Source organism: Lampetra planeri, chromosome 11 (assembly GCF_965212315.1).
Source record: "Lampetra planeri chromosome 11, kcLamPlan1.2.h2, whole genome shotgun sequence".
Taxonomy (NCBI): Eukaryota; Metazoa; Chordata; class Hyperoartia; order Petromyzontiformes; family Petromyzontidae; genus Lampetra; species Lampetra planeri.
Window position 1 is genome coordinate 6,876,040 of NC_136117.1, and position 11,461 is coordinate 6,887,500.

The 11,461-nt window shown below is 54.1% G+C and overlaps 1 protein-coding gene across 1 annotated transcript in view; it reads left to right on the forward strand.

Moving 5' to 3' along the window:
- Positions 1–11,461, forward strand: part of LOC144721237 (protein DENND6B-like) — a 43,997-nt gene that overhangs the window by 25,461 nt on the left and 7,075 nt on the right. Inside the window, exons 14-17 of the mRNA XM_078598692.1 lie at positions 1,647–1,711; positions 3,474–3,563; positions 7,845–7,898; positions 11,357–11,461. The exon at positions 11,357–11,461 is cut by the window's right edge and continues 5 nt beyond it. Of these exons, the coding sequence (XP_078454818.1) occupies positions 1,647–1,711; positions 3,474–3,563; positions 7,845–7,898; positions 11,357–11,461 (314 nt within the window). The remainder of the gene's footprint in view (positions 1–1,646; positions 1,712–3,473; positions 3,564–7,844; positions 7,899–11,356) is intronic.

Here is an 11,461-nt window from a genome sequence, read left to right on the forward strand (position 1 = left end):
AAAATGCTGCGTACATTTTCACTTTGTTAATTTGACCATAACATTTTAACACACTTTGTTCCATGAAACCTGCATGCATTTGGTTTAGGATGAGGCAGCCGCTTGTATTGTTAGGATCAATAATCCTATAGATGTAGACAGTCTTAGCTTCTGTAAGCTACACACTGTGTGCCCACAGGCGGTGGATGAAAAAAACATCCATGGTGAGTCTGTTTATAAATGAAACAAATTAATAGGTGAAATCTTTTTTTTAAGGAATGCCTGAATGTAATAAAGCACGTTTTAGTTTTAATTCCACCGGCAGGGCGTGTGGTAGACCTTACGGCATCATGTGCCACCAGCAACATAAACTAAACTAAGTTTATTTTACCAGGTAAGCCCCACTGAGCTATGTAGCTGTTTTTCAGAAACGACCTGGCCACAAATGATAGCCCAACGAAGTGGCTTATCACGTGGAAATTCCTAGCAGCCAAACACTCTAAATGTTTGTTTATAAATGTGGAGTGAAAAACCGGAGGACCCAGAGAAAAAATCCACGCGACCATGGGGAGAGAGACAAACTCCAAATATACAGGTGTCAGGATTGGGATTTGAGAAATGTGACGTCACATAAAAATGCGCAACTGTAAATAAATATAGACAACACGTTCTATCTTCTTCGTTCTTTCGGTAAAGTCACGTAGAAGGGAAATAATAAAATCATAAAAATAAAACATAATAAAATACAATTCTCACAGTGAGAATTGTATTTTATTATGTTTTTTCTTATTATTTAGATGAATCCCTGCAGTCACGAAAGCTTTAAATCGAAATACAACACGTTCTACTTCATTAAATAGACTTTTTAATAATGTTTTCTCCTACCACATCAGAGTGCAGCGCCACATTAAATACGCACTACAATTACAATAGTTTAAAGAAGCGATTTGAAGCTTGTTTTTTTTTTTTGGGGGGGGGGGGCAGAGCTTTGTGACGTCATATTTGAGCAGGGGGAGGTCTGACTTTTTGTGACGCCATGTGACGAGGGGGGCGGGTCAAAAATCGTCCAAAATCGCGTGACGTCATTTATGGACGGCCCCCAAGCCACTTCGTTGAGTTATCATTGTAGCCAGGGTCAGCTTCTGTAAAAAGAGCTCCACAGCTCGATGGGTCTTACCTGGTAGAATACAAATGAATAGTTGCGTTGTATTTCGATTTAAAGCTTTCGTGACTGCAGGGATTCATCTTCTTGGTTCTTTCGGTAAAGTCACGTAGAAGGGAAATAATAAAATAATACAAATTAAACATTATAAAATAATTCGCACGACGTTTTGGCCACATCGCAAGCAGCCGTCCTCAGGTGAAGAATGAAACACCACCAAGCTTGGAGCGTATATTTAAGCTGGTTTGGAGGGGGGGAGGTGGGAAGAAGAGCGCCTAGACAAAATAATTTGCATATCAAGATGAATTTAGCATATTTATGGGAAATGCGTAGGAGGTGGGCGGAGGGTTTCAAAGTCATATAATGTTTAATTTGTATTATTTTATTATTTCCCTTATACGGGACTTTACCGAAAGAACCAAGAAGATGAGTTGCGTTGTAGTTTACGACAACTGGGGCTGTTGATCGTGCTGATACCTGCCCCCTTCGCTTCTCTGCGGCGCAGGTGTCTACACGGCACACAAGCCCTTTCTGGTACGAGACCGGGCGATCGTCAAACGGCTGCTCAAGGTGAGCATCGTGGAAGGCGCATCCAAGTGGAGCTGGGAAATCCGACTGTCGGAGCAATGTTTTTTTTATTTTTACTCTATAACTGATTCACCCGTTCGATTGCTCGATTCATCGGATAACACGAAAGTAGTAAAAAAAAAAAGGTCGAGTGCCGCTGGACGGGAGGTGATGGGCGGGGCTTGATGACGTCAGTATTAGCGGCCGTGTCACGCTGGTGTGGCTTGTGGGGGGGGGGGGTGTCAAGGTGGCCATCATTTATGTAGGGGCGTAAGTAATCAGTCACAAAAGAAGTCGTTGATGATACTTTTTATTTGATTTACTTATTCATCTAACCGTGTCTGCTTTAGTTATAAGTGTTGTCCTTCCCCCGCCACCTCCGATGATAATCACGGCTGGCTACGTATGGTGCGAAAGAAGTTGAACATCCATACGCACATAAGTGCACTCGGTGATGGCCTTATCTCACGAGCTCTCTCTCTCACTTCGGAGACCCAACTCACTTGATGGCGAGCGTCCCTTTCCCTCCATGCCGCATTGTTCAAGTTCATATATAAATCCATTCCGCCCCCCCCCCACCGTGCCCCCCCCCCACCTCCCCCACTATGCCCCCCCCCCGCCTCCCCCACCGTGTCCCCCCTACCTCCCCCACCCGTGCCACCCCCCCCGCCTCCCCCACCGTGCCCCCCCCCACCGTGCCCCCCCCCACCTCCCCCACCGTGCCCCCCCCCACCGTGCCCCCCCCACCCTCCCCCACCGTGCCCCCCCCACCGTGCCCCCCCCCACCTCCCCCACCGTGCCCCCCCCACCGTGCCCCCCCCACCCTCCCCCACCGTGCCCCCCCCACCGTGCCCCCCCCCACCTCCCCCACCGTGGCCCCCCCCACCGTGCCCCCCCCACCCTCCCCCACCGTGCCCCCTACCTCCCCCACCCTCCCCCACCGTGCCCCCCCTACCTCCCCCACTGTGCCCCCCCCCCCGCCTCCCCCACCGTGCCCCCCCCACCTCCCCCACCGTGCCCCCCCCACCTCCCCCACCGTGCCCCCCCCACCTCCCCCACCGTGCCCCCCCCACCTCCCCCACCGTGCCTCCCCCACCTCCCCCACCGGTCCCCCCCCACCTCCCCCACCGTGCCCCCCCCACCTCCCCCACCGTGCCCCCCCCACCTCCCCCACCGTGCCTCCCCCACCTCCCCCACCGTGCCTCCCCCACCTCCACCGTGTCGCCCCCCCACCTCCCCCACTGTGCCCCCCCCCCGCCTCCCCCACCGTGCCCCCCCCCACCTCCCCCACCGTGCCCCCCCCACCTCCCCCACCGTGCCCCCCCCACCTCCCCCACCGTGCCCCCCCCACCTCCCCCACCGTGCCCCCCCACCTCCCCCACCGTGCCTCCCCCACCTCCCCCACCGTGCCCCCCCCACCTCCCCCACCGTGCCCCCCCCCACCTCCCCCACCGTGCCTCCCCCACCTCCCCCACCGTGCCTCCCCCACCTCCCCCACCGTGCCTCCCCCACCTCCCCCACCGTGCCCCCCCCACCTCCCCCACCGTGCCTCCCCCACCTCCCCCACCGTGCCCCCCCCACCTCCCCCACCGTGCCTCCCCCACCTCCCCCACCGTGCCTCCCCCACCTCCCCCACCGTGCCTCCCCCACCTCCCCCACCGTGCCTCCCCCACCTCCACCGTGTCGCCCCCCCACCTCCCCCACCGTGCCCCCCCCCACCTCCCCCACCGTGCCCCCCCCGCCTCCCTCCCCCCGGGTCCCCCAGGGCGTCCAGAGGAAGCGCCCCGTGGAGGTGCAGAGCGCCATTCTGCGCAGGTACCTGCTGGAGCTCACGCAGAGCTTCATCATCCCGCTGGTGGGTGCTGGTGGTGGTGGTGCTGGTGGTGGGTGGTGGTGGGTGGTGGATGGTGGTGGTGGGTGGTGGGTGGTGGTGGGTGGGTGGGTGGTGGGTGGTGGTGGTGGTGGGTGGTGGTGGTGGTGGGTGGTGGGTGGGTGGTGGTGGGTGGTGGTGGTGGTGGTGTGGTGGGTGGTGGTGGGTGGTGGGTGGTGGTGGTGGTGGGTGGTGGTGGTGGGTGGGTGGTGGTGGTGGGTAGTGGTGGTGTGTGGTGGTGGTGGGTGGTGGTGGTGGGTGGTGGGTGGTAGGTGGTGGTGGGTGGTAGTGGGTGGTGGTGGTGGTGGTGGGTGGTGGTGGGTGGTGGGTGGTGGTGGGTGGTGGTGGGTGGTGCTGGTGGTGGTGGTGGGTGCTGGTGGTGCTGGTGGGTGGTGGTGGGTGGTGGGTGGTGGTGGTGGGTGGTGGTGGTGGGTGGTGGTGGGTGGTGGTGGTGGGTGGTGGTGGTGGGTGGTGCTGGTGGTGGTGGTGGGTGGTGGTGGTGGGTGGTGGTGGTGGGTGGTGGTGGGTGGTGGTGGTGGTGGGTGGTGGTGGGTGGTGCTGGTGGTGGTGGTGGGTGCTGGTGGTGCTGGTGGGTGGTGGGTGGTGGTGGGTGGTGGTGGGTGGTGGGTGGTGGTGGGTGGTGGTGGGTGGTGGTGGGTGGTGCTGGTGGTGGTAGTGGGTGGTGGTGGTGGGGTGGGTGGTGGTGGGTGGTGGGTGGTGGTGGGTGGTGGTGGGTGGTGCTGGTGGTGGTGGTGGGTGCTGGTGGTGCTGGTGGGTGGTGGTGGGTGGTGGGTGGTGGTGGTGGGTGGTGGTGGTGGGTGGTGGTGGGTGGTGGTGGTGGTGGTGGGTGGTGGTGGTGGTGGGTGGTGGTGGTGGGTGGTGCTGGTGGTGGTGGTGGGTGGGTGTGGTGGTGGTGGGTGGTGGTGGGTGGTGGTGGGTGGTGGTGGTGGTGGGTGGTGGTGGGTGGTGCTGGTGGTGGTGGTGGGTGCTGGTGGTGCTGGTGGGTGGTGGTGGGTGGTGGGTGGTGGTGGGTGTGGTGGGTGGTGGGTGGTGGTGGGTGGTGGTGGGTGGTGGTGGGTGGTGCTAGTGGTGGTGGTGGGTGGTGGTGGTGGGTGGTGGTGGGTGGTGGTGGTGGGTGGTGGTGGTGGTGGGTGGTGGTGGATGGTGGTGCTGGTGGGTGCTGGTGGTGGTGGGTGGTGGTGGGTGGGTGGTGGTGGTGGGTGGTGGTGGTGGGTGGTGGTGGTGGGTGGTGGGTGGTGGTTGTGGTGGGTGGTGGTGCTGGTGGTGCTGGTGGGTGATGGTGGTGGTGGGTGGTGGTGGTGGTGGTGGGTGGTGGTGGGTGGTGGGTGGTGGTGGGTGGTGGGTGGTGGTGCTGGTGGTGGTGGTGGGTGCTGGTGGTGCTGGTGGGTGTGGTGGGTGGTGGGTGGTGGTGGTGGGTGGTGGTGGTGGGTGGTGGTGGGTGGTGGTGGTGGTGGTGGGTGGTGGTGGTGGTGGGTGGTGGTGGTGGGTGGTGCTGGTGGTGGTGGTGGGTGGTGGTGGTGGGTGGTGGTGGTGGGTGGTGGTGGGTGGTGGTGGTGGTGGGTGGTGGTGGGTGGTGCTGGTGGTGGTGGTGGGTGCTGGTGGTGCTGGTGGGTGGTGGTGGGTGGTGGGTGGTGGTGGGTGGTGGTGGGTGGTGGGTGGTGGTGGGTGGTGGTGGGTGGTGGTGGGTGGTGGTGGTGGGTGGTGGTGGTGGGTGGTGGTGGTGGGTGGTGGTGGGTGGTGGTGGTGGTGGGTGGTGGTGGATGGTGGTGCTGGTGGGTGCTGGTGGTGGTGGTGGGTGGTGGTGGTGGGTGGTGGTGGTGGGTGGTGGTGGTGGGTGGTGGTGGTGGGTGGTGGGTGGTGGTTGTGGTGGGTGGTGGTGCTGGTGGTGCTGGTGGGTGGTGGTGCTGGTGGGTGGTGGTGCTGGTGGTGCTGGTGGGTGATGGTGGTGGTGGGTGGTGGTGGTGGTGGGTGGTGGTGGGTGGTGCTGGTGGTGGTGGTGGGTGGTGGTGGTGGTGGGTGGTGGTGGTGGTGGGTGCTGGTGGTGCTGGTGGGTGGTGGTGGGTGGTGGTGGGTGGTGGGTGGTGGTGGTGGGTGGTGGTGGTGGGTGGTGGTGGGTGGTGGTGGTGGGTGGTGGTGGTGGGTGGTGGTGGGTGGTGGTGGTGGTGGGTGGTGGTAGTGGGTGGTGGTGGTGGGTGGTGCTGGTGGTGGGTGGTGGTGGTGGGTGGTGGTGGTGGGTGGTGGTGGGTGGTGGTGGGTGGTGGTGGATGGTGGTGCTGGTGGGTGCTGGTGGTGGTGGTGGGTGGTGGTGGGTGGTGGTGGTGGGTGGTGGGTGGTGGTGGTGGGTGGTGGTGGGTGGTGGTGGTGGGTGGTGGTGGTGGGTGGTGGGTGGTGGGTAGTGGTGGTGGTGGGTAGTGGTGGTGATGGTGGTGGTGGCGGGTGGTGGTGGGTGGCGGGTGGTGGTGGTGGGTGGTGGTGCTGGTGGTGCTGGTGGGTGATGGTGGTGGTGGGTGGTGGTGGTGGTGGGTAGTGGTGGTGATGGTGGTGGTGGTGGTGCCACACGAACAGCTGATCCCACATCTGTTGCCCGCGGTGCACAACAGTCGATGGAATGGCGGTGGAGCAAGTGGGTTTCGTGAATCCACGTGTGCGGAACCTCCTGAGCGGTTATCCCCGCTGGTGTGCGGCTTTCCTCCTGGGCAAATTGGATTTTAGCTCACAATTAAATAAACGTTCGACAAATTGCAATTGGCTAAACGTCCCAATGCAGCGGGTCCTTCCTGAGAAAGTGCCTTGCCAGCTCAGCGAAGCTTGTGATTTATTAAGCTGTGATTTATTAAGCTGCAGTCGCGTGCCGATTGTGCACGTGTTCCACGGAGGTGTCAGCTGATCGGGTCCCGCGTTTGTGGCTCACGATGGAGCGGCTCTGCCAACGCGCCTCGAGAATACAGCTTGGCCGCTCGGAGATGCGTCTCAAAGAACGTGGACTCTGGCGAGAGAGAATTGAGCAAACATCTGAAAAGAGCACAGAGAAGAGAAGTGGAGATGTGCGTCCTTGAAATCACCGCGAGAGAGATAGCGATGGTTTTGGGTAACCCTCCATCCACTGAGTGAATACATTATGGCCGGTGATGATGAGGATGATGATGTGACGACGGTTGTTCTTTTAACATTCCTCCAAGTTAACGTGCCAACATTGGGACAACGTTGGCATGCGGTGGAAACCGCTGGCCCAACTTTGGCCCGACGTTCCACCTTTACTGGGCTCTGGCTCTCGTTCGCGAAATCCGCTCAAGTGCCCCTCTCCCACCACGAACCTTGACATCTGCCTATCTCCCCTCCCTACGTGTTACCGTCGCAGGAAAATGTATTACCACAAGCAGACTAAGTGGTTAACGCAAGCGTGATGCCTTGTAATAGGTTTCTATTTGGTTTTTGAACGTCTTAACGCCTCCTATATTATTGCCGAAGAGGGTAAAGCCTATTATTTTTTCATCATTTTGATACCGGCAAAAATGGTTATTTAGATGTAACTGCTCAAACTGAGCCAGTAATGTTTGGGTATTTGCATTGCCTGTGTGCTGTTCGCATTTTCATGGTCTCTGGCATAACACTGGTTGTGAGACGAGGCCGTGAAGGAGGCTGTCTCTGCTGTAGGCCAATTAGTTTCAAGGACATTGCATACATTACCAAGTATGTTTTGTTTGCATGTTTTACCACAAACATGATGTGTGGTGAATGCACACTTGATGCCTTGCGATAATGGGTGTCCATTTGGTGTGTCATCATGTTAACACCTCCTGTATTCCATTGGAACCTCATTTGCCAGTAAAAAATATGATAATTGTTTTTTTACCCTTCTATCTGGCAACAAAACTGACACCATTTTTTACTGGTAAATGAGGTTCCAATGGTGTAAATGCTTACCCCGAGCTCTCATACTCTGATGGTTCATTGTCTTTGAGTTGTGCGCCTTTTGGCGTCATTTGGTCCAACACCATGTGAGACTAGGCTCTAAGGAAAGCTGTCTTGGGTGTGGACCAATCAACTTCAAGGACAGTGCATACATTATCAGAGTTATGTTTTTTGTTTGCATTATGACTGCAGGTATTGTGGTCTATGCAAACATGACTCCTTGTAAAAAAAGGTGTCAGTTTTGTTGCCAGATAGAAGGGTAAAAAAACAATTATCACCTCCTGTATTATTGCCGGAGAGGGTAAACTCTATTCTTTATTTTTATGTTATCAGGAGCGCTACGTGGCCAGCCTCATGCCCTTGCAGAAGAGCGTCGCGCCCTTCAAGGTGACTCCTCAGCTCCCCGCTCCGCATCCACGCGCCGATTGACGCGTGATTTCTTGGGGGGGATTTGGTGCTTCTTGTGAGCTCTCTTTGAAGAGGTTAAAAAAATTAACCCGTAAATACAAAGTTTTTCACTATAAATATTTTATATGCGTGGCATCGGTTTTATTTTATTATTCATTTCTGTTTTTCTTGAGTAAGAGTTTAATTTTTATTACATTGGTATTTTAAATTAAATATGAAATTATGTTTTCCTAAAAAGTGGAAAATTTTGGAAAAAAATTTCACGAAAATAAATTTTCACGCACAACGAGTCTGTGTGCAAAATGTCAGCTCGATTGGATCACGGGAAGTGGGTTAAAAAAACGACCGAAAGATTTGCACGGTCGTAAGCGCGCAAGCAAGCAAGCAAGTGAACTTAATATAAAGGATTTAAAAATAAGCTAACAGCCAGCGCAGCGCGGCGGGGCATTTACTCACGCAGTCGAGCGTCTTACTTGAAAACCTGTCAACCCCTTATCAGTGCCTACCCTATTACAGACCAATTCAGACATTACTGCTCACCCCGTGCCCCTTATCAATCTCAACGTTCATCCGACAAAGTCCCCATCACAAGGGAGAAACACAACACAAATAGACAATTGTTTTTGTTGCCCCTATTGAAATGGCTGTACGCCGTATGAACCTGAAAACTCAATTGCCCTGTTCAAGAATACGGGGTGACCCGTGTGGGTTTGACAGCTTTGCATTTGTTACGCGCCTCCGATGGGCACGGTTGGCTACGTATTGTGCAGAAAAAGTCACCCCAGAGTGCTCAACCTTTTTGGCGGTGTGCGGTATTGACCGTTCACGCACCCCCTGTCTCCCGCCAGCCTCGTTGCGATCCACATTCCGGCTCATGAGCCACGACACTCGTTCCTTGGATTTATCAGTCTTCAAACACTTATATGGGACTATCGTTTTTAATGGAAAAATAACGAATAATACACTGTAACATGATAAAAATAAACTATTTATGTTAATAAATTAAAAAAGTCAAAGATTCCCCACCGTTGTCAACATATGCATGGAATCTTCTCCAGGTAGTGTCCAGAGCCCGGAGGTTTTTAAATCCTTTATATTAAGTTCACTTGCTTGCTTGCTTGCGTGCTTGCTTGCTTACGACCGTGCAAATCTTTTGGTCGTTTTTTAACCCACTTCCCGTGATCCAATCGAGCTGACATTTTGCACACAGACTCGTTGTGCGTGACAATAAATTTTCGTGAAAAATGTTTTCCCTAAATTTTACACTGTTTATGGAAAAAAAATTAAATATTTTATTACCAATTGCTTAATGGTGGCAGACAATCATCTGACCCATAGGTGGCAGCCATCTCAAGCCAGAGGACGAGAGGACTCTAGCCGCCACGCATATAAAGGATTTATAGTGAAAAACTTTGTTTTTACGGGTTATATTTTTTTTCTTCTGGAAATTGGCCCCATTTGTGCTCACGTGAGCTGGGCGTGGTACCATCAGTAACTGTAATGCAGCACTTGAGAGGCGAGGTCCGGTGCACCCCCTGTAGAGAAGGATTTCCCAAACTCCTTTTCTCAAGACCCACACCACAGGTTTCGCCAAGTTGACCAATATTGCTCCTTTAAAAAATAAAGTTAAATCGTTACACGCCACGCATCATCCAGTGATTGCTCAACAGCTCGGCACGTCCCAGGTAGTGTAGAGTGATCTGATTAATTTCGATCAATGCTTTCTCGTTTGTGGATAGATCATGGCTGACGCTGATTGGTGATTCTAGATTTGAAGTTTTCGTGACTGCAAGGATTCATACTCTGTGGTTTTTTCGGTAAAGTCACGTAGGTAAAAAATAAATAAATGAAAAATTTAGCTGATGGTGATGATGATGAACTCGTAGGACGTGATATTCAAACCGATCATTTGGGATTTTTGCCGTGGCCGAAAATTCTGTGTCGTTACTGTCCTGTTGCCTCCGTAGTCCAAACACTGCATGTGTGTCTGTGTGTCTGTGTGGTGCATGCTGTGAGCTAAGCTTATTTTGTTTAACCAGTTGTGCACTCAAGGAACTAGGAAAGTCCCATTTGTTAGAATGACCTGGGACAATATTGTACCAGTTGGGGTGGGGGCGATGATTGCTATATATAATCCCAATTTAATAATTAGTGGTTCATCGAATATGGCACACAATGACCTACCTTTGTAAATTACGTCACTTCACGGGATCTTGAACATCCACTGCGAAGCAGACCGCGCGCAGCATCACCACCACCATCGTTGAAACAAACCCGCAGTAATAACCAGGGCGGCCGCTGGATTCAAACCGTGAACCCCTGCCACAAGCGGCGAGCACGCGCTGCCACCGCTAGGCGCTCCCCGCTGTGCGGAGCGGTCAAATAGTAAAAGCCAATCTATTGTCGCCATCGCGCGAGCACGCTAACGTCACACGGGGAAAAGTTAAATATTAATCGGCGACGAACCAGCGGATCTAAATCAGCTGCGTGGTTATTGCGCAGCCTCATTGCAGCATCAGGGATCGTGGCAATGGTTGTGCAGTGATTACTGCGGCACACGACTGGATGATTTGGTGCAACGATTTTATATTCGCGTTCCGGACTGATCAATACGCAGTTCAATGGACCAACTCCTGCCAGCGGGTAGGGTTTGTGACCCAATTGTAAGCGTATTCTTTAGGTCTTTCGGTAAAGTCACGTAGATAGGTTCAAAGAAAAGAACAAAAAATTACGACGTTTCGATCACAACACAAGCGATCGTCATCAGGAGGTAAAACGAGGGGGAAAGCTGCTGAGGCAGAGTGTTTTTAAAGGTTTAAAATGGGTGTAGCCCAAGGGTCATAAACGAAGTGGGCTGGGCTAGTGAGTCATATTCTTGGTTCTTTTGGTAAAGTCACGTAGAAGGGAAATAATGAAATAAGATAAATATAAAACTAAATATTTATATTATTATATAAAACTATATATTTTTATTATTTTATTATTTCTCTTCTACGTTACTTTACCGAAAGAACCAGGAATATGAATCCCTGCAGTCACGAAAGCATTAAATCAAAATTTGGGCTAGTGATGTTAATGTGAGAAATTAGCATGTTTAAGTAAAGATGTGTGCGTATATTGAGTGCTTTCTCAAATGTGTGTGTGTGTGGGAGGGCTCTTCTGTGGATCGTCGCTTCTTTACCGAAATCAAAAATGCCCACAGACATCAAAACCCAGTTCCCTTGCGACTCGACTCGACGAGGATTACCTGCACCAACAATTGACTCCGATTGTCTCACGTAGGCACGCGCTTGCGTGCGCGCATATTCCCACACCACTCATTCCTGCGCCGTGCCGGCCTTAATAGGCACTCGCCGACCATCGCTCGCGCCTTGCGGCAGGAGTCTGCGGGGCTAAACGGTGGCGGGGGGCGCCGTGTTCTCTCCGCGCGCGCGCAGAGCCCCCCGCAGGTCCGTCCCTTCGTGGTGGACGAGTTCGTGGCGACGCTGCAGCACGCCGGCCCGCAGCTCACGTCGCCTGTCCGTGGAGACTGGCAGGGCCTG